Below are 22,455 nucleotides of genomic sequence, written 5' to 3'. Positions count from 1 at the left end.
GGTCCTAACCCAGAGAGGCCACCTTGGGGAAGCTGCAGTAACAGGGCAGGCTGAGCCTGGCATAGCTGCATCACCTCCTGTCCCACCAGGAGGAGCTGGAGACGGCTCACAGAGCAGCAATGGGAAGATTCAGGCCTCTGAAAACCCATCTGAACTCACAAGGAGAAGGACAGACGCTGTAAGCACATCCACAGCACTTTGCACAGAGGGATGGATAAGCAAAGTGTTCTCATCTCGCTGAGCAAGAGAAGAGACATTTGTTAACACTACAGGGGAAGAATACAAATGACTACAAAATTGGCAAAAGGGAACATTTTTTTCAGTGATGTCATTGGGGGGGGAAAAGTGCAAAATTAGAGGATAGCTTGGCTATCTCTCTGGGTAACAAGCTGTCGTATTTATGACAAAACTCATCTTCCATAATAAGCTGTCAACTAGCTGTGAAAGCTTTGGAAGAGGTATGATAGGACTACAGGCTACATCCCAGAGATCTGCTCAGGCACTTCTTACCATCCCATCTGAAGTATCTGGTATGTGCCACTGTTTGAGATGCGACACTAAAACAGACAGTCTAAAGGTGACGCCAGTAAGACCACTCTATCATTCCTCCTTCTACCTTCAAAGATCTCCAGAAGGTGCTACTACAGAGTCTCTGCTTATTCTCCCTACCTGAAGGCACATGTTTATGAAGCCAAGAATTGTGGAGCTGCCTGTAAGGCAACTTTAAAGAGCGAATGTCATCACCACTGAAGTACGCTCTCCTGGTCCAAGCCACCTTCCCTAAAGCCATTTGTACAGATTTAGCTCTCAGACCACTTGTATAGATTTAGCAGCTATCTCAGGATACAGTCATGCAAATGAACAAACTATTGAACAGTGCCAGAAGCACTACAGCTAGGCATGCTGCAATGTGATATGGCTGCAAGCAGCAGAGCACAATAGTGAGATTGCACGCCCAGGCCTTGCAGGCATGGATGCTGTTCCTTCTGCAGTTCCAGGAGCACTCCACATGCAGTATTTGCTCAGTGCTGGGCAGAGCAGTAGTGGAAAGACTCAAATGATGAGTATATGTTAATGACAGGGAGTAAATGTGAAAGGATAGAGCACTACGGACATGGTTTAGAAGGCATGGTGGTGATGGGCTGACAACTGAACTAGATGATTTTAAGAGGTCTTTTCCAACCTTAATGATTCTGTGAGGAAAACCAGAGGAACTAACACAGCTACGTGGACAGAAAGAGAATCAAAATGTAAGGTAAAGCCTGCTAGCTAAACAACCTGAAATTTTCACTGTTCGTTTCCTCCCTTTGAATTTCACCCTCCTCATTATCATGAGCAAGGCAAAACTTAATGGAAGAAATTCCTCAAGCACACCTCATGGGACTCCACAGTGACCAAACCCCACTATGAGACCTGAACAGCTAGAGAGAAATATTGTGCCAAGACAGAAGTCTGAAAAGCAAATGCAGAATCCAAACCAAAAGGAACAGGATGAAAATACCCAATTCATTCTGTAGGTCTGCAAGGGCTCCTCCTTAAGCTGTAATATTCAGGTTTGCACCCTGTTTTCCAAGAGAGATGGAAGAAAAAGGAGAGAAAGCATAAAAAGGAGAAAGGTCTGGAAATGAGCTGTAAGAGGAGACTATTCTTTTTCTACAGGAGACCTGATGGAGAAAAGAGTAATATGTGTCTTTTATTTCCTTTTGCTTTTAACTCAAGAAGAGGGTATCATTGCATGAAATTTAACAGCAGCAAATTTGAAACTGTAGGCTGGAAGCGCTCCAGGCACATCACTCCCATTGGATGCATTCATTGCTGGCCGCTAGAGGCCACCTGCCCCTTGTTCTGCAGCCTGCTGCAACCTGTCAGTGATGCTCCTCGTATCCTGCCTGGCATTTCTATCACCTGCAACCAAAGGAGTTCAGAGAAGAGCAACAAAATCTGCCAGCAGGCCAGAGGGATTGGTTATAGGAAAGGTTAGGAGCTAAATTTGTCTGGCTCAGTATGGGATGACTAAGATGGGGAGGGGACGTGCCAGCACTCTGGAAACATCTCAAGGGTGTGAAACATGAATAAAGGTTTTTGGTGTTTGGTTTTTGTTTTTTTTTTTCATATGATCCCACACAAAGAGACTCTGAAATGAATTAATGTAAAAGAGAAGTTTGAAATGAATATCAAGGAGGGTTCTGCTAATGAGCATCATGCTGATGCCCAACCTGCTGTGAGCCTAGCCCAGGCTGCTGTCAGAGGAATACAAGACAAAGGGGCACTAACAGCAAAAAAAGCTGAAAGGAGGATATCTCCATCCTGCTCCGTCTCCTGCTTGTGGGGAGGATGTGATTCAGCATTCCTGCTACAAGTGATTTTCAGTAATAGAAGCGTGATGCCAGCAGGCCAGATTGGAAGGGAAGAAAGCAAAATGCACCGGCTGCTGGCTGGCACGCTCTCACACCTTCTCTCTCCACCAGGGCATTAACCCTGCTTACGGCAGTTCCTGTAGGGACTCTCCCCTCAGAACGCAGCCGTCAGCATCAGCAACAGCATGGGCTCACCCACACTGCTGTGCTGTGCACCGATGGTCTCAGCTGGAGGCAAACAGGCAGGAACATCTCCATAGCACTGACAGCTCCCAGGGGCCACATGCTGCTGACAGCTTCCAGAGTGGCACCCTGGTCCCCAAAGGCCAATTCACTGTGCCAGGACAGGGACTGCCCTGCTTTGCCAAGGAAGCACACGGGGGCTTGCTGCCTTAGCTGCCCCTCAACAGAAGGTTTGGCTGCTGCCGGATCCCAGCCACACAGGCAAGAGGAGAAGCAGCCCCCAGGTCCCCTCAGCTCTTCCCTAATCCGCTGGCAATCTGGCTGGGAGCCATGGGGTGTCTAGACAAAGGGGTTGCTGTGGGGAGAGGAATAAAGCCCCATAGGCACATCAAGCACTGTGATGTGGGAGGCAGGAGATGCTAAGAAGGGGCAGGATGGGGGGGCTGGAAAGGTTTCCCCGTGCAGGCTGAGATCTGCCAGGGCTGAGCAGGAGGTGCAGCCACAGCCCGAGAGCCGAACCCGATGCAACCACTGAGGCCAGCTCTCCCGCACCCCGGGGTAGGGACGGGGCCAGGCACAGCACAAGGAAAAGCTGCAGCACTTAAAGCAGTGAGCACAGGAAGTTTTTAAGCATCAGTGGTTTAATCAGAGGCTTTCTCTTCTATACGGATACACTGTAACTAAAATAAAGTATTTTATAAGGTTCAAGTATTTCAGTGTCTTCCATATTCTGCCAAACAGACAAACGGACACAGGACTATAATGCGTGGGGTACAGCACGTTCCCCTAGCTCTCTGCACACAGAGGCAGCGGGCAGGACGGGGCTGGCACGGACACGGACACGGACACGGACACTGTCATGGACACGGACACGGACACGGACACTGTCACGGACACGGACACGGACACAGGCAGAGCCCCTCCGAAAGGATGCAGCCGCACCGGATAAGCAGCCAACCCTGCGCCTGAACAGCTCCGATGGACACACGGACAGCCGGCAGGACGGGACGGGGGCGGCAGGTGCCGCCCCGCACGGCGCACCGTGCCCCTGCTCACGCCCTCCGCGAGGCACCGGCGCCCCCACGCGTGTCCGCGGCCCCCCCGGCCCGACCCGGCCCCAGCCCGGCCCCTACCTCGCACCGCCGGGTTAGGAGAGCCGCTCGCCGCCGCGCTCCGCCCGACCCGTGCCGCGCCGCACCGCTCCGTGCCGTGCCGGTGGCGGGCGGGCGGCGCTGCGGCCCCGGCCTCCCGCGGGCCCTGCGCACGGCGCGCCGCGGCCCGCCGCCCCTTTGTGCCGCCCCCGCTTGCAGGTAGGGCCGCGGGGAGGCGTCGCGGCCCCCCCCTCCCAGCGGCGGTGCGGCCGGGCCCCCCCGGGCGGCGGGGACGGCGGCGGGGCGGGGGGCGCGGGCCCCGCCGGGCGGGAGGGGGACGCTGGGGCGGGCTCCATGGCAACCGGATGTAAGTGGCGGCGCTCTAGCCGCGGTGGCGCGGCGCGTCTCTGTGGTAACGCGGAAGTGCGCCGGGCCGTGGAGCGACGGCGAGCGCGGGGCGAGCCGGGCAGAGCCGGGCAGAGCCGGGCAGAGCCGGGCAGGGCTGCCCTCCCCTCCGCTCGGCCTCCCGCGCTGGCCTCCCCTGCGCGGATGGCGGCAGCGGAGCCGCTGGTGAGCGGCCTGGCGCGGCTGCTGCAGGACACAGGTGAGCGGCGGCCGCTCGGAGAGTGGGGAGGCCCGGCCGGCGACGGCGCTCACGGGCCCGCCCTGCTCTCCGTTCCCCGTAGGAGACCTGGTCCTGGACGGCTCCAGCACGCTGACGCTGCTCACCCCCACGCTGCAGCACCTGACGCGGGTCTTCGAGCAGCACTTGGGCTCCCGCAACCAGCACCGCGGCTTCGTGGCGCTGCCCTCCCACCCGGCCGAGACCGCCGCCATCCTCCAGGCGCAGTTCCTTTTCGACGTGCTGCAGAAAACACACTCTCTCAAGGTCCGTACTGCCCGGGCTGGGAGCGGCAGTAGGGGTGAAATGGGCTCGGAAGGAGAAGGGGATTGCATGTATAGGCTGCTCCTAGATTCCACGGCTGCGCTAAGAGGTGCTGTGGCTGAGCCTGTGGGTCTGTGTGTTTCCCCGTGAGGGAGATGGGAGACAACGGTTTGAAGATTGCTGGGAGTTTTACAGCGACAGTGCTGAGCTGGAGATCAGAGTGGGGACCCAGAGCCCGTACAGAAATACAGCTCCGCCAACATGGTGAGGAAGGAAAGGACGCTCAGTCAGGAGGGTGTTGTGGTCAGTACTTGTATTAACCAAATAACAGGCCCGGTCAGAGGGCAAGCTGCACACTGTAGCACTGCTCACAGCTCGTTCAGATTCCTAAGTCTGTGGAAAGACAGAGAAGGATATGGTTAAGTTCTCTGGATACAAAACAGAGATGGTATCTGACGTGAACTTTGTTGAAATTGACTGTGGCTGCTTCCCAGAATGAGCGTCCCCTGCAAACGATCCTGCTCAGCATGCTGCATGAGTGCTGGCAGAAGCGGGTGGTGATTCATTCCTGCCGTGGCTGTAGCTGTGAAAGCCATAGTGCTGAGGAGGCCCTGAGAGTCTGTTCTTCTGCACCTGATGAGTCACTTCTGCGTGCATGTAGCTGGCAGAGATGGTCTCTCCATTTGTACCCTGGTGTCTGCAGTGGGAGCATTAACTGCCTCATTGCTTCCTTTGTCTGAAAGATTGTGCTGTCCACTGAACGAAAAGGAAAGGAGCTGAGTTTAATAAGCTCCTCTGTGGTATATGAGCATGGTCTTAACTGTCTTGTCACAAAAGAGCCTATGGCTGCACTACAGAATGCAAAGGAGATGTTTGCAGTCACCTCAAACTGATGTTAACAATGTTTTGAAGAACATTATTTTCCACATACCTGCTTGTGATTTGCCTTAATTGGCCTGGTCTTGTGAAATGTGGGTGCACACCTCCCACCAGTGCTCTAGTTCCACTCAGCTGATTGATAACCATAGCTCCAGCAGCTAGATTTGTTTTTATTCAGTTAATGCTGTTTGATGAGGATCCTATCTGTCAGACCTTCCTGCACCTCTGAAAGAGGTGAAGCCATGTGAGCAAGGGAGAAACAGAGCTATATGGTCAGGCAGCTTTGTGCCGCCCACATTTCTGTTGGGTCTTTATTGATCTGTGGAACCATGAGATAGTGTAGATACCACCACGAAGGGCACTAAATAATGCTAAATAACAGAGCATGTTATTTAACATCTGAGCTGGAGAAGACGCCCATTCATGGTACATCAATAGTATTGCTTCACGAGTATTACTTAATAAACTGAGGTTTATGTGAGGCTTCTTTCCTGATTTTTTTCTAGCTCATTCATGTTCCAAACTGTGCTTTACAATCTACTGTGAAGATATTCCCTTTCAAGTCCCTCCGGCATTTGGAAGTAAGTACAGGAGGCAGAACTGGCTTTCAGTTCTGCGATGTGGCTGCTCTTTACTCAGTTTTGTGGTTGGAGAATGCCTCTACTCCTAAAAACTGGGTTGGCTTTTGTGGCCTGCCTACAAGGCTACATCTGAACAGCAACGCTTGCTTAGGGTGCAGCCTGGGTGTGAACAATGGTTAGAGAATTAGAGTACTGGGAAGGGAGGCTCCAGCAGGAAAATGGGAGACTCCTTGTGCAGATAGGCCTGGAACAGCAGCTGCTCTTGCACTGTAATATTTTGATGTATGTTGTCCTTACTTTCTCATCACTGCTGCAGTTGAGATCTGTCCCTCCACATTGCCTCCGGGGTCTGCGATTTCTCTATTCTCAGCTGGAATCTTTAACCTGCTCCAAATGTATCAGTACACTGGAGGTGAGTGTCTCTGTGCAGCTCACGGGGAGCTACGCAGGAGATCAAATAGGGAAATATGGGGGTAATCTTATCAATCCATATCAATCCATCTCATATACAGCTTTTTCTCCCTTACCCATTCTGATGTCTTACCCCACAAATAATGATGAAGTATTCCTTGGTTGATTACGTCTGTGCTCTGCAGTCTCCTTTATAGTTGCTTGAGAATTTTGGTTCCAGCCAATATTTGTACTGGCTAAGTCTGTCTCTGCCCAATTCTCCATTCAAAGTTCTGTAGCTGGTCAGGGATTATTTGGTTGTACCTCAGCAATCTTTAAGTTAGAGCTGATTGTCAGAAGGAAGCGCTGTGCCTTTATCTGCACTCTTGTGCTGCAGATTTCTGAGACATGAAGGCAAGCTCCAACCATGGAGAACTGAGTAGTGTGGGTCATATTAACAGTGGGGCTGTGAGGTTCTGCGTGGCTTGGAAGCAGCTGCCTGCTGGGGAGCAGTGGTTGTTGGCAGAGAGCACTTTGAGGGACTCTTTTGCCTGTCAGAGCATGAGTTGTTCGACCAGAGCATGTGTGTCTTATTGCTGGGTCCGTCCTTGGTGGAGGTTTGAAAAAGTGTTTTTGTTAGGATGAGTCTGTGGTTAAGTTTTCAGAGTCTCTGAATTGTAACAGGTTAACTATTGTTCCCTGTGTGTAAAAAGCAAAGGCATCTCCCCTTCTTTCTGAATATCTAACTATGCAATTACCACCAAATACTTGGCAATGACTTATAAGTCACTAATCCATTCTGGGCAGGCACAATCTGTAAGGCACAATTTGTCATCCTTGTTCTAGACTTGCTGTTCTTGTATGTTCATCTGCTGTTACAGTAACAGCTAGCGCTAACCAAGGAATTGCTCCTCTCTTCTTCCTAGGAAATCATTTCAGCATGTGGTGGAGATCTGAGCTGTGCTCTCCCCTGGTTGGAGTTGCAGATGGTCAACTTCAGCTATAACTCCATCACTGCCTTGGATGACTCACTGGTGAGTTGGGCATCTTTCCTGCATGCGTGACTGTAAGTGTGCAGGTCATCATGGCCAGAAATTGACTACTCATTACTGTTGCTTTCTCTGGGTGGGAGGGAGTGAGTGGTGTTAATTTTGCTGGCCTCTCCCAGCAGGACAGCCTTCTCATGCTGCACTGGAGACATTTATAAGATCTGATCTAGTATCTTTTCATCCTTCAGCAATTACTGAATGCACTTAGAGTCTTGGATTTGAGTCACAACAAGGTCCAAGATTGTGAGCACTATTTAACGGTGAGTATCTTGGGCTGAGCAGCAGAGTTCTCTTGTACAAAGAGGACACTGCTGCTTACTAAGTGAGGTGTAAGACAGGAGGTGGAGACGTGGTCCAACAGGCATGTGATGTAGAGGCAAGTGCTTGCAGCCTTTAAACTGTTCCTCTGTATGTACAGCCCTTGCTGAGGGCCGCTGAGGCAGAGCTGGCAGCGTTCCTCATGTGCTCTGATAGAAGCCTTTGCTGTATGTGTTGCCACGTTTATCACTTGGCCACAAGTCAGTGTGGCTGAAGCTTTGCTGTTATCTGTGTGGTGAGGTGTGGGGCTATTGAGATTTGCTGTTTGGTTTGTCCAGGCAGCCAGAAGCATTTCTTTCTTGCCATACAAAATCTTCTGTCAGTTACTTTAGAAGGATGGAAGTTTGTCACGACAGCATTTGTGTCCCTGGAAGAAGGCATTGGAATCCAGGCTCTGCTGAGCTGGGTGTGCTGCTTTTCATAGAAACTGTGAAACATCTTTTCATTGAGTTCGTAAGGCTCACAGTATGTCATTTACCACCGTCTTTCCAAAGGTGGGAAGGGGCTTCTTTTGGTAGCAAGTTCAGCCCTTTGGCTGGGGCAGGACGTCCAGATCTCCTTCCTGTGCTCCACTGAAGTTGGTGAACAAGAGGAAAAATCCTCCTAGTAAATCTTGTAAACCAGTTAGATTGTGCTCAGCACCCCTAGACAAACTACTCCAAATATGAACGCTGAAGTCTTGCTGTAGTTTGAGTAACTCGCTTTTTGAGTGGTTTTGGTGGGATGGAGAGAGTAACAGAGACTAGTACCCTGTCTTGCATTCAGGACTGGACTTTGAGCTAAGATGTCAATGCTGCTTTTCTCTCTTAATAGACCCTTTCAGAACTTGAGTACCTCAACCTGGCTTATAACTTCCTGTCCAAAGTGCCAAACTTTGGCATCTTCAGCCGATCCAAGCTGGTGACTCTGATCTTGCGCAACAATGAACTTGACAGCATTAATGGTGAGCCTGCAGCTGAGAGGATTGTTTGGGTCTGAGATTTTCTCTTTTTCTCAAGGAGGAACAGAATTTCAAATCTTGAGCACAGCTATTATTGCATGTGTTCAATTTTGGGGAAGGGGGCAGGGAAAAGCTTTTAAAGTTGTATGTTCTAGTATGCCGATGGCTCCTCACTTTGTTGTAGGGGTTGAACAGCTGGTGAATCTTCAGCACCTGGATGTAGCCTATAACCTGCTGCTGCAACATGCCCAGTTGGCACCACTGTCCACTCTACACTATTTAAAAAAAGTAAGTGTGAAGCCTGGTGGGTTGGTAGATTGAGGATGTAGTGGTCAAGAGGGTGCAAGGTTAAAAAGAAAGTTGAGGAAAATAAATTCAACTCCTGAGCATTTGATTTTAATGAGGGAAGCTGATGAGGGAGCCTTAGAGCGACAACTGTGTTTGTTTTCTGTGACCCTGTTCAAGCTAGCCTTTTCCTGTATATTCATCCCCATTTCTTTTTTCTCTCTTTCCATTTTTAATGCCATCAAGTTCAGTAGGAGTTCTCTTATAGTGCTTTTGCAGATTTGTAGTGTTTGATGAAGTCTAAAGGTAGATAACTGCACACACTATAGCATCTGTGCAGGAAAATTCGCCTGCAAAGGACTTCTCTCAGCATTTCTCAGAGTCAGTATAGAAGAGGCCCCTGATGATTTAGGGGCTCAATAGGAAATACTGGAACTTAATTTTCTATTTTTTGAACAGCTTTCAGGAAGCATTGTAAAAGCTTTGATGTCTCCTGAATTGATCCCTATTCTTCTACAAAGATGCTTCCTGAGGCAGAAAGAAATCTTGGAGTCTCCAGGTAGATTAAATTGAGGCATAGAATGTTGTTTCTAGTAACTTTTTCTCTAATTCCTTCTCCTAGCTGCATCTAGAGGGAAACCCATTATGGTTCCATCAAAACCACCGATCTGCAACCCTGGTACATGTATCTCCCAGGGCAGCCTTCTCCAATGTGAGTATTGCTGTGTGCCTCCTGCCCCAGTGCTGAAGTAGAACTGGGTATTCTGGTGCTCAGGGGCAAATGAGAAGAAATCTTGTAAACCTGAAAATTGAATCCAGCACTTCTGGGGTGGGGAGGTTCAGGCAGAGTAACTTATCTGTAATTTTTCATGAAGTTTGCTGGCTGATCTCAGGTTTGTAAGACCTCAAATCTTAACACATCTTCCTCTTCTGCCTCTTCAGATTTGAGACAAGTTGAGTGTGCTTAAAGGAATCTCCTCATCTGTAACTTCCCTGTGTTCTGTTGTACCATATCACTAATTGAAGGGAGCTTAAAAAAAGTCACAGAATCGCAGAATTGTAGGGGCTGGAAGGGACCTCTAGAGGTCACTAAGTCCACCTCCCTGCAAAGCAGGCTCCCTGCATCAGGCAAAAAAAAGATGTAGACATTTTTTACACAGTCTCGATAGTGATAGGACAAGGATAAATGGTTTTAAACTAAAGGAGGGGAAACTTAGGTTAGATGTTACTCAGAGGATAGTAAGGCACTGAACAGGCTGCATAAGGAAGCTGTGGGCGCCCCATCTCTGGAGGTGCTCAAGGCCAGGTTGGATGGAGCCCTAGGCAGCCTGAGCTAGTGAGAGGCAGCTCTGCCCAAGGCAGAGAAGTTAGAATTGGATGATCTTTAAGGTTCCTTTCAACCCAGTGTATCCTATGATATCACTCTATGTAATATCACACTATAAATTCCGGGATTGTTTTATCTGCTGTCTTCCAAAAGTCCAGTCATTTGTTTGAGCCTTCTTCTCAAACTAGTGAGTAACAGCAAGCACTGATGATGCTCAATGGCTTCTAGAACAACAGAAGAACAGTGCCCTAACCAGGAATCTCCCAAATGCAACTTGTTCATGTGAAACTCAGTTGTATAAACAGGCATTCAATGTCAGTTTCTACCTCAGTGAAAATACTGCAGTGCATTTGCATCAGTCTAATACATTTTCCAGTAACAGCGTAAACTGAAATCTTATCGTGCTGGATGTGCACTAGGCTCTTGGCTACTACTGCAGAAAGTAGAAACTGAGGCTAAGGACTCAGTGTGCTGCCACTCCTGGCAGGATCCTGCTTCACGCGGCCATGCTCCCTGCTGCCACATCAGAAAACTCGTGTGCTGCCTCTGTACCCATGTTCCTGTCCGTAAGGGCAGTTTTCTTACTCTAATCCTTAATCGGAAGCACTGCCAGCCAATTAAGGGAAGGGGTTGTTCAGCTCTGCCATGTGCTGGTGCGGCCTCACCTCAATAGGTTTGAGCACCACAGTCTAAGACATAAAACTATCAGCATTCAGAGGAGGGTGGTGAAAGATCTAGGGGGGAAGATGTATGAGGAGTGGTTGAGGTCACTTGGTCTGTTCAGCCCAGAGAAAATGAGACTGCTCTCTTGTGGCAGCAACAGAACCCAAAGGAACAGCATGGAGCTGCATCAGGGGAGGGTCAGGTCCCTTCTGGCCATACATACTGTTGAGTCAAGTAGCTGCAACTAAAGGCATAATGGATAGGCAGGAACGGGGCTGTTTCTGGTAGTCTTTGCAGTGTTGTGCCAAGGATCCCAACTCTGGATGGCCTGAAGGGAAATAGGAGTCAGTAAATGTTGTCCTGAGTATATACCAGCCAAGTGGAACCTGACTGCACATGGGTCTCTAATTACAGTTCCTCTTGGATGGAGAGCCACTCTCTTCCTCGGACCTAATGGTAAGAACAATTGCTGTAAACTAATCTTGCTGGCTTTGGGAATGGGAAGTACGACAGACTTTTGCATTCTCATGCATCCTATAAAATTTGTGTTAATTGTCTTGATTGTTTTAAGCACGTTCATTTTGGCTCAGTCCGTGATGATTTTAAGTAATTGTTGGGACTGGCCAGCATAGCTTGTTCTGTCCTACGTGCCCTTGCAGACCTTGGAGCCTTGCCTGTTTCCCTTTCAGGCACTGTCTGGCACTTGACACTTGAATTACATTTCAGCAAAACAAATGTTTCCCAGCATCTCATCTGCTGTGTTTAAGAGACACAGAGATTGAGTAAAATTGATAAACAATCCAGTCAGTCGAGCAGGAGCTGTTGCCACCATTTCTACTGAGATGGTAGAGATCCAGGCTGAGGGGCAGGGAAGTTGCTAACTTAAGTTGTGGCCTGGTTCCCTTGTCCTCCTCTTCACACTCAGCAGATAGCTTTCTCTTCTTCTGCATGCAGCACCTTCCAAAATTAGTGCCGAGTGTGTCACAGTCCATCCACACTTCTACCTCAGAGAAGACCATGTTGGACCGCAATGCGTTGGACAGTTCTTGTGCTGCAGACTTCAGTGACAGCCAGTCCCCAGCTGAGAATGTGGCTGTCAGGCTTCCTCGAAAGAAAGGCAAGGTCTGGAACAGAGACAGCTTCTTAACTATGTAGCTGGTGTGTTGGGTGAGGGGGCTGTTGCTCCATGAAAGCCTAATGCTATGGGATGTGGTCTTGTACTGGCTGAGTGCAACTGGGCCTCTGCATTGCTCTACATTAGGAAGGGACTTGTCTTAAATTCAGTCTTGATGTACTGTAACAAATGCTTCACAGTGTGCTGTTACTGTGCTGTAACAGCAGCGAGCCTTTTGGCTTGGCAGAGCCTGTGATCAGACACTGTTCTGGTGCCTCCCAACTATTCTTATCCTGTTTGTTCCAGGGAAAAGTCAAAGTGCGCAGAGCAAGCATTTCAGAGCCCAGTGACACAGAACATGAGTCCCAAGCTTTACCTTTGTCTGCTGGTAAGGCTTGTTCTTCTTCCTTAGTAATACAGCAGCTGAGCTGCCTGCAGTCAGATGAGTGTTTTGGCATGGTGACTACTGTCATACTTCCCAAATTTTCTCTCTACAGGTCTGGTTCTACAGCATCAGAAGGAGATGGAGCGCATGGACAGCTTCAGAGATCGCTTTGGTGTAGACTGGCTGCAGTACAAGAGACTGGAGGAGCATGACCAAATACCTGTCATCTGCCGTAGCCGTTCTGCTGATGAGATCACAGCCAGGCCTGCAGCATTGGATTTGCAGAGTGAGAGCTCTGACCCAAAACAAGTAAAACCTCAAGTATCTCCAAAAGAATCCTCTCCTGTTTTCCACAATGCTGGGGAAGAGGAACCTGAAGTACAGCCAGGTGAGCCTCTGGGAGGAGAACAGAGAGAAGAGGAGGCAGATGAGCTAATGCTGGGAGAGGAAGACGATGAGAAGCCAGAAGGTAAATGTGTTTTTTTCACTGCTGTATTTGAGGGCTTGGATGATGGTAGAATAGTTGGATCTAATGTGATATTTGGAATCCTTCATCATACTACTCAGCATTGTAGGACTTCTAGGGACTTTGGACAATCAGGCCTAAAGGCTTGCTATGTGCACTGACGTGTGCTGTTGTCCTATTTGGCAGTGGATCTTTGCCAGCCAGTGCTCGTGAGCCAAATAGAAGGTGAAGGGGACCCAGAGTCAGACTGGATCTTCCTGCGGGTCACAGCTAGGCATGTGATTGAGGTGGAACTGAAAGCTGCCAGAGTCCTCCACAAGCTGGAGCTGAAATGCCTGCAGAAGATAGAGACCTCTGAGATGACCTGGAAGAGGATGGTGAGCTTTTCATCTGTCTGAGCCTTTGGCATCTTACTCCCTGTATGGGTCAGCATTCTGTATGGGTCAGGATTTTGACTTCTGTCAGAGCGCCCTGCAGGTGTTTTCCTAATGCCTGCAAAGCCTGACTCAGAGTCTCTTCTACTCTATGCTTATGTATCTAACAGCACTGAAATTGCTTGAGTACCTGCGATAAAGCAGCAGAAGCCAGCACCAGCTCTATTCGGAAGCTGGACTTGGTCCAGCTCCCACGTGCTATCAGGATCTTTCTGGGAGAATCAAGTCCGTGTATGGCATTGTTTGTGACATTTGTTACAAACAAATCAGTCTGAATGCTGGATGCTGTGTCATTTTCTTGGAATTTGGGTTTTCTGTCTTCTGCAGGACCTGGAGCGAGTTTTCCCTGTCCTTACACTGCACTTTACCTACATTCGCAAGGACCGGCAGAAGCGCAAATACGTGGTGCTGGATGACTGTCCGGAGCAGTGTCTGCAGGTGGGGGAAGTTGGGGGGAAGAATGGGGAAGGGGGCAGTTTTTCTGGAAGATGCTGGATTCTGCAAGATCAGAGCCTGTGTTCTCTGAGCACACACACATCTGCAGGCCTGTGACTATCCAGGTAGACAGTGTCTCATTTGTAAGCTCAGGATTGATGCTGTTGCATAGATGACCTGTGGAGGGCCCTTTAAGCATGGCCATGAACAGCAGAGCTTCAGGAGCACAAATGTGTTCTCAAGGAAAAAGTCTTGTAGTTTTTTCACATTGGTGTGCTGGTTTCTAGTAGTCAAGTTAGTGATCCCTACTCCTTGTCAACATGCAACATTGTGTTTTCTGGGTGCTGCCTGTGCTCAGCTGTCTGTATGGTGAGAGTATCCGTGTTAGAGCAGCTCTGGTCTATACCATAGCTGTAGTGACCCTGAACTCAAATCCAAGTATTTTTCTCCAAGCACTGTTGTTTAAGTACAGTTATGCAAGCTGCCACAGAGAAGACACAAATAGGTAGGACCTTTAAGAATAGAGCTCCAAGAGGAGCCTGTAAATATGTAGATATGAGGCAAAGACATGCAAACAGGTTCTCTTGGTATTCAGCAGTGGAGCTCCATGCCCTTAGCAAAGCTTACACAGATTGGCTGTTGTGCCTTATGTAGCTGGGATGTGGTCCTGCTCCCCTTGCACTCTGAAGTGATGTGATGAGGCCTGCTTTTATCAGGACAATTATAGCTGCCTGCTAACACTTTCTTTCCCTTTGCTGCTACTTGTAGTGCGTGCTTGAAGTGTTGTCCCCAGCTGTGGAAGAGAATCGGCGAAATCAGGACCAGGAGAAGGAATCCCTGAGGCTCCAGTGTCTGAAATGCAAACATGAGTTTTTGCAGTCCCTGGCTTCCGGGCAGCAAAGTCCTTATCCTGCAGAGACTGGAAACGCAAAAAATTTGGAGACACTAGTTGCCTTAAATCAAGGTAGGATGTAATCTCCAGGGAAAAAAATAAAAAGGATGCTTTCTAGTACATAGGCAGACTATCAAAATGGCAGCCATGGTGCAGAGCATAGAGTGTGTAGGAGGGGGTGATGCCTTGGCTGTTCTAAAAGGCCTTTGATAACAGAGGCTTTCAGGGAGTCTGCTTCAGTATTTTTGATAAAGCTTTGGCTGTTGAACGTCAGAAAAACAACTACAACCCTAACCTAAGTCTTCCAGGCTGTGATCTTAAGCCCACTCTTGCTTCCTCTATGGAGAGTGATTTATTTCTTTCTTTGTGCTGGAGAGCTGTTACCCAGCTAGAGAGCTAGTCCTGTGTTCTGTCCACTAGACTAAATAAGCTCAAATCCCTAGATAATTTACTTGTCAGTCATATCTTGTACAATCCAGTTATTCTTGCTGATCTCCTCTTCTTGACTTGTCCACATTTTTCTCTGGGTGTCTGACGCTAAATGTGGTATTTTAGCCGAGGCATTACTAGTGCTGAATAAGCGTCTTCTAATTGCTGAGTTTTCAAAGCTCAGCTTGTACTTGAAATGTCAGAGTTGTGTCTAGCCTTAGCTCAGAAGATGCTGCTGGTATGAGGAAGTATCCTGGGATCAGAGAACTCTACACTGGAGGCAGAAGTGCTGTCATGGCTGCAGTGCTTTCTTCCAACCCAGGAAGCTTTCCTCTTCACCCTAGGCTAGTCTTTCCCCATAAGGAATTCCAGGATATAGCTGGGGGTGTGGTGTGGGTGAAGGTTAGCATCAGGAAGTAAGGTCAGAAGGGATGACAGCTGGAGAATGGACACAGCAGGCTTGTAGGTTGGCTGGCTGAAGATAAGGAAGTGACTAAGGAAAGTTGGATTGACTGATGGTAAGCTTGGGCTTCAAAGGCACTGTAAGCACTTGTGGCTGTTAAGTGGAGGAAAGGCAAAATCAGCCAAAATCCTGATATGGTTTCAGTTGCAGCTGCAGGGCACACTGGTCACACTGGTTCTGAGCATGGCTATTTCAGGTGGCAGTTGGCAATCATCCGGAATTTCTCGTTGATTTGCAGTGGGGAATTGTGTAGGATCTGGTTCAGAACAGAACTGCTCAACAAACTGCTTAAGTCGGAGTTTATCTATCATCTACTTTGAAAGGGATGGTTTGAGGTTTGCAGGGGGAGGGGAAAAAAGTAAAACCTTGTTGTAGCAGAGCTGTTCCATTTTTTTTTTTTCTTTATCCCTACTGAAATCTCCCTACTGAAATCTTCCATAGATGCTTCAGCAGCTGGTGAACCCATAGCCTGTCCCAGTTGTTCCAGTGACCATGTGGTAATCCTGCCTTCAGAAGTAAGCTCCAGCACGCCTATGCCACCCAGCCATGATGGCACAAGTGAGGACCTGTCAGACTCTGTCCTGGAGGGAGGCAGCCAGCAGGAGGGCCCAGAGGAAGTGCCTGCTCTGGCCAGGGAGAGTGGGAAGTTCTACATCGGGGAGGACAGCTCAGAGATGGATACCAGTAACAGCACCAGGACCCCAGAGCTGAGTGGCGAGCATGAGAGCACTGTCCATTCCAGCCCCTGCAGTACAGATGGAGGCTATGGGAAGAAGGAGCTGGGCATGAAGAGCCAGTACTTGTCCCTCAGCCACACAGACATCAATGCGGGCAGCTTGATGGGGAGTTACCGTTACAGTGCTTCTCGTGGACCCGCTTCTTCACAACTCTCTATGAACTTTGACTCAGAGGAAACATGGAACCTCCGTTCCTGTGAGTATGTCAGAGCTGCACAGGGTTTAGGGGTGTTGTGAACTGTTTCTAGTGCTTGCAGGCTGTGCTGCTTCCAGTTTAATGTGGAAAGAGATTATCAACCACAAGCTTCAGTGACTGGTTCTTGTGGGGCAGAGTGTTTCACATCCCTCTCTGTTCAGTCCTCATGCCTGAAGGAAGGGAAAACTGAGTCAGCACCTAATTGGTCCCTGATATTGCTCAGACTTTGAGTAATGGGATCTTTTTCTGGGAGCTGCACTGCTCAGTTACCAATACCAAGGGTTCTTTTAGCACTAGTGAGCTGCCAGCTGGAATGTTGTTTTTGGAGAAGTATACACACAAAATTCCTCTGCTTACCCCAAGCATAGGGTAAGGCTAGTGTGTTTACAGCAGGCTCTGTTTAGAGCTTTTACAGCCACTTGTGTTTTCCTCAGTGGTTTTGGTGAGCTCAGATGACAAAGCCTGTCCAAAAAAAAAAAAAAAAAAAGAAAGGAAAAAAAAGGAGACTGTGTGAGGGATATCATACAGAGCAGCAGCTACTGGGATGTCCACGTGTGCTTTATTTGAAAGGCCTTGGATTTCTGTTGTGACAGACTGATTCTGCTTGGGCATCAATATGTAGCTTACAGAATGACTGAAGTTGGAGAGGACCTGTGGACAGTCAACTGGTCCAGTCCACCAATTAACTCTACTGAAAGTGCACTCTAGTCAAGACCTAGAAATCCATCAGCTTCTCCATCTAGAGATCTTTACTGACCTTTCAAGTCTGCTTTGCTTCAGAAGAGGACTCAGTACAGAACTAGTCTTTAGGACCACTGTGTTCAGTCTTGTGCACTCAAAATAAGCATGAGAGGTAAAGCAGTCTCGTAGGTCAAATCACAAGATTCTAATTCAAAACTGAGGCCATGAAAACGTATACTTCGAAAAGTTGATTAGTGTAGTATTTCTGGTGGAGAACAGGCCCTAGTGGGATGTTTGTTCTCTTGGACAGTATCACAGCTACTTGTATGTATAACTTGGTCATACAATTGCATGGCAGACCCAAGTGAGGTTTTTGAGCAACTTTATTCATGTCTTCTGCAGTCCCTTTCAGCCTTACTGAGTCAGAATTAAAGAAGCTGACCATCTGAAATGAGAAATGCCTTCTTGGCTTTGTGGGCAAGCTGTGGAATTGCTCTCCTGACAAATCTGTCAGCAAAGCAGTGTTCCCCTCTGATTAAACAATTGAGTGTAGGTTGAAGATGAACTAGGCCAAAGAACATCTGAAGGGGTGACTGTCAGAGTGATGGAATCCTCTCATATTCGATGTTCCAGGCCACAGTGCGGAAAGCCTTAGCTCTGACCTTGTTTAGAGAAGAGATACCTAAGGGAATATCTTGAGAGGAGAATGCTGCTCTGCTAGTGCCAGGTCTGCATGCTTTTCAGCTTCTGGTCAGTGGGAAGAGTTTTGATCTCACCCTTTGCTCTCCTCAGCTGCAAACAGCATGCTGAACACAAGGGACTTCCGTTCTGTGGATCATCGCCTGAAGCTGTACCTGGATATGGAGGTTTTTGAGGAGAATGATGAGGAATTCCAGTGCTTCCTCAAGGTGAGCTCTGGTAGCTCCTCTCCTGCGGCCTCTGGGCAGCCCTGCTGCTAGGCTATGCTAGGTGTGCTGCAAGTTCCGCTCAGAGGTGGTCTGGAGACTGAGGGGTGCAAAGGAATCTGAAGCATGTCTGGGTCAGCTCTTTCCATGGGTGGACTGGGAAGAGGCAGGCCAGTACTATCACTTGTCCTCTCTGTGCTCTAGGTGACCATTGTGAAGTTTGGTCGACAAGGAGAGTTCCTCTCAATTCTGGTTGCCTCTAACCTCAGGATCTATGTGCTGGAAGTTACGGGGGTTATCAGGTGAGGAGAATGGTGGCGAGTGAGACCTTGCAGCAAAGCTGTGAGTGCTGGGTAGTGCCTCCTCTGCCAGCCTTACCTGAGAGGTGTGGTGACATGCAGAGGCTCTTCTGGTAAAGCCCCCTGCTGCAATCTGTTGTGGGAAAGGAGGTGGGGGCACCCTGCTGCTGCTGAGGGCCGTGCTCTGTGATTAGGGGACAACCTGCAGACTGGCTGAAGAAGGATGACTCTCACTACCTGTCTGATATTTCCCATCTGGAAGTGGGACTTTGCCACCAGAGCTTGCGAATGGAGTTTGAGAACCCAAAAGCCTCCTACAATCTGCTGATCCGGAGCCAAAGTTGCTGTGACCAGTTCCTGCAGACCCTGACATGTAAGAGTGGATTCGTAGCAGGGGGGTGGGAGAGGATTTTCTCCAGGAGAGCTATAAGGAAATTTGAAGTTGGATGTATGTTGGAAATTCACATCTTGGTAGCTCAGAAAAAAGTCTGGGGGAGAACCCCACTGATGTCATGAATTCCAGTGTCTCTCTATGGACTGGAGAACTCTCCTGAGTTGTTACATACTGCCCCTGGGCTTGCAATGAAAGATGTCTACCTTCTACCCATCTTTAGATCTTATGCAAGAGCTGCCTGCAAAGAAAAGGAGTAAGGTGAAGGAAATCCCCACTGTGGAAATGAATTCTCAACATTGGCTGTGGTAAGAGCAGTCTCTGAGAGACTGGGGGTTTGGGTAGAAAAGGACATCTGCTAGTCCAGCAGTGCCTGGGAAGCTCAAAGCAGGGCAGCAGGGGCACAGCAGGAGTGGCTGCCAGATACGTGCAATAGGCTTATGGCAACTGGCTCAGGTCTCTGCTGCACAGGGGTGAGCAGGCAAAGGGGTTTCACTGGAGTTGCTGAGCAAGGCAGTGCCTCTTTGAGAGTTCTACTGTTGTATCTCCTCCAGGCCTCTGCTGGATTCCAGGAACACAGATTCTGCAGCTGCAGGTGGCACTTGTTTCTTCTACCTGCTGGCCTACCTGATTCAAGGTACAGAAGATCTCAGTGGCTAGATCTACCACGCCTTGTGTTTTCTTCTTAGGTGCTTGTCTTTTTGGTTTTCAGCATGTGGAAATGCAGCTGGGCCATGGCTTCACCAGCAAGATGTGGCAGGGGAATGGCTGAAAGCCTTTTAGTGCTGAGATATAGGACTCAGATCTGAGATATAGGATATAGGATATAGTAGTATGCTTCTTCCTATACATCCACTGAATCTCCTAGCCCTTTTCTACTCAACGTCCAGACTCTAGGGAGCATTTTGTCCTGTGCACCAGATTTGGTGAAAGCTTAGAATGGCTTCTTAGAAGCTGGTGGTGATCCAAGGGTTGTATTACTGCCATGAGCTCAGGGGTCACACACAGCTGGTAAGGTGTCAGGAGCTTGAAAGGCTCTTCAATTTGTGAGGAAAAAGCAGATGTCTAATCTGTTTCACAACAGAATAAGAGGAGCCTGCTGGAGTCCAACGGTTCTATGCCAGATCTTGCTGATGTCCACATGAGCTATACTTGGCATTTGAGTATTCCTTGAACAATTCTAGTGTCCTTTTATCTTGGGACCCTGTTTTTGTCACTGCTCTTGCAGCCTCTTCTGCCGTTGGCCACCAGGAAGGTATAAGAGAATTAGAAGGAGTCAGTGGAAAGTATGCTTCTTAGTCTCAATCTAAGCTGAATAAATAGCCTGTGGGAAGAAGAATTTAAAACTATGCTTTTGTTACTCAGCAGGTATTTTTTCCTTTTTTAGAGTACAGTGCTCCAAACTGGAGACAGTTCAAGCTGAGGCCTTGTGCCAAGTAGACAGGACTAATTGAACATCCCATCTCTGATATTCCTACTAATTCCCAAGAGTGAAATGTGACAAGAAAAGCAACATGTTGCCGTAGCAGTTTGTGATTCCCTGTTACCTCGGACAGTTCTGTGCATCTGACTTACTCCCAAATTCTAGTGATTTTCATTTGCATCCACTAGAAGCAAATGCGTGATACTTATACTCCCTCCAAAACTATCCTGCTTTCTGCTATATTTATGACATGTCCTATCTTGGTATTTAATTTTATTTACGCCGTGTTCCACCCATCAGATCTACTGGCAGGCAAATTCAGTCCAAAAAAGGTGGCCTTTTAGCTAGAGCTGCTGACTTTTAAATAAGGAATAGCAGGTTATTGAAGAGGTCAAAGTACTGAAGTTCCTTTTCCTGCCTCACATGAGGATATTGGCTGGACAAGGCTAGCTGGGTGGCAGTCTTTTGTGTGTGTACTCTAACAATGAGCTTGGTTGAGCCCACGTGTATTTATACACCCTTCTTTAGTCTGGAAGCTGGATACTGCTGTTCACCCAGTTACTGTTGCTGGAAAGGATTTCCCTAGGGAAAGAGTGGAAAGCAAAGCTGGTTCTGTGGTGACTCAGGCTCTCAGCAAAGCCTCTCATTCCCTCGTATCCTTTTAGGGGCATCTGCTTCCCCTGTGACCCTGCTGAGCACACGAAGCATGCTGTTTCTGCTGGAAGAAAATCACCAGTGGCAGGTGCAACCCCCCTTGGATGCAGATCGTGAGGCAGAAATGCCTTCTAGGAGCAACATCCAGTTGAAGGAGAAGCAGCCAATCAGCAGTATTAGCAATGTCATAACCTATCGCCTCTGTCCTTGTGACATCAAGCTGATGCTTTATGATGAGGTAACCAAGGGAAGGTCATGGGGCACACAAGATGCTAGGGGCTGGATTGTGCTCAAATCCTGTTCCTGCCAAGAGCGTTTTTGTCATCTCCCATCCTAACCCAGGGCTCTGCACCACAGAGCAGAGGGGGTGCAGCAATAGGCTGCTATACAAAAGTCATGCAGGGACGCTTTCATGGCTGGTAGCAGAGCAGGAGAAGGATATCGCTTAGAAACTGGGAGGAGCTGGCAGCTGTAGCAGCTCAGGGCTGATAAGCGCCTTTGGGGTGGGGCCCTGCTCATCCACCTCTCTCTCTTTCCTCCCTTACAGGTGCTGAAGGTGGAGAGCGCTTGGCACATCCGCACAGAGTGCCCTGAGCTCCTGGTAGAGCTGGTGGAGTGGATCCGCAGGCCCTGGGAAGAGATGTTTTCTATTGAGCTACGGAGAGCTGTGTACGAGGGACTGGAGTGAGCTTCCCAGCTGTAGGCAGGAAAGACCTGGAGTCACGAGTGCTGCTGTGCTGGCAGCAGTGCACAGATATGTCCCCTCCCGTCCGATCTTGCTGTCCCATGGTCTTTGCTTTCTACTCTAGTCTTGCCCCTGACCCTTTCTGGTGAGGAGGAGGGGAGCACACAGTGGTCTAGACTTTGCACAGTCACTCACCTGCACTGGGCTGACCGCGAAAGGAGGTGGTTGGAGATGACCCTTGTGATACTGTGTAAGCTACAGAGTTTTAACTTGGTGGTATTTGCTAGTCTCCTTCAGGATAATACGAAGTATTATTGAAGAGAGAAGCTGAACCAGAGAGTGTTCAACGGGCTGTGGTGTGACTCAGGCAAATCAGCAGGCCAGAGGCAGTTGGATGCTGTGGTTTTCCTAGCAGATGTATTTGCTGCCTTCCTAGCTGTCTCAGAACAGCTGCCAGTGTCTGCTGATGATTCTTTTCTTTTTCTTTCTCCCTCTTCTTTTATCCACAGCTTCCCAAAAGCTCCTACTTCAAACAGGAGCCTGACTGCACAAAGGGATAAGGCATATGTTGTACTCCTAACCCCACAGAGAGCCCTTACCTGCCTGCCTGGCAGGCTATGGCTCAGTCTGCTGCTGTAGTCCTTCACTGTCACTGGGGAGGGAGGGGAGCTGGGAGGCTCTGACCACAGAAGTGTGTTGCTCATTGCTTAGGAGGTCAGGACCCTCATGGACACTGGCAGGTAAAAGTGAAGCTTAGGCTTTTCTGAGCAGTCCAAAAGCAAGAATCTATTTTAACGTGAGTTTTACTATTTTCTATTGCAATAAAAAGGTTATATTTATTGAATTGCCACAGTTTCCTCGCCTCATCCTCTTGCATTGCTATGATGTCCTAGTAAGGTCTTGCATACTAGCTTCAT

The 22,455-nt window shown here is 48.7% G+C and overlaps 2 protein-coding genes across 4 annotated transcripts in view; one reads left to right on the top strand and one right to left on the bottom strand.

The window, feature by feature from the left end:
• Positions 1-3,785, bottom strand: part of SLC4A3 (solute carrier family 4 member 3) — a 30,623-nt gene extending 26,838 nt beyond the window's left edge. For 2 of the 3 annotated variants that reach the window (XM_052675463.1, XM_052675464.1), the window contains exon 1: positions 3,674-3,785. The gene's annotated coding sequence lies outside the window, so the exon portion shown is untranslated. The remainder of the gene's footprint in view (positions 1-3,673) is intronic. The other variant, XM_052675466.1, reaches the window with a different exon arrangement.
• Positions 3,786-4,126: 341 nt separating this feature from the next.
• Positions 4,127-22,382, top strand: STK11IP (serine/threonine kinase 11 interacting protein). The gene is made up of 24 exons (XM_052675633.1): positions 4,127-4,235; positions 4,318-4,520; positions 5,903-5,977; positions 6,294-6,389; positions 7,294-7,401; positions 7,605-7,676; positions 8,548-8,677; positions 8,859-8,962; positions 9,582-9,671; positions 11,364-11,405; positions 11,904-12,071; positions 12,370-12,451; positions 12,561-12,917; positions 13,101-13,291; positions 13,676-13,786; positions 14,552-14,747; positions 16,009-16,500; positions 17,974-18,089; positions 18,291-18,388; positions 18,580-18,758; positions 19,000-19,084; positions 19,331-19,413; positions 20,865-21,091; positions 21,401-22,382. Exons 1-24 carry the CDS (start codon positions 4,181-4,183, stop codon positions 21,539-21,541), a joined length of 3,501 nt encoding a protein of 1,166 aa, XP_052531593.1. The 5' UTR covers positions 4,127-4,180; the 3' UTR covers positions 21,542-22,382.
• The last annotated feature ends 73 nt before the right edge of the window (positions 22,383-22,455 follow it).

The sequence above is a fragment of the Tympanuchus pallidicinctus genome, unplaced genomic scaffold (assembly GCF_026119805.1).
Source record: "Tympanuchus pallidicinctus isolate F22 unplaced genomic scaffold, pur_lepc_1.0 scaffold15, whole genome shotgun sequence".
Classification (NCBI taxonomy): Eukaryota; Metazoa; Chordata; class Aves; order Galliformes; family Phasianidae; genus Tympanuchus; species Tympanuchus pallidicinctus.
The sequence above is the reverse complement of the archived record's forward strand: the minus strand, read 5'-3'. Positions and strand labels throughout refer to the sequence as shown.

Coding starts and splice junctions, on each gene's coding strand:
- STK11IP (XM_052675633.1), top strand. CDS start 4,181: ATGGCGGCAGCGGAGCCGCTGGTGAGCGGCCTGGCGCGGCTGCTGCAG. Junction 6,390..7,293: donor AATGTATCAGTACACTGGAG/GTGAGTGTCTCT, acceptor TCTTCTTCCTAG/GAAATCATTTCAGCATGTGG. Junction 11,406..11,903: donor TCTCTTCCTCGGACCTAATG/GTAAGAACAATT, acceptor TTCTGCATGCAG/CACCTTCCAAAATTAGTGCC.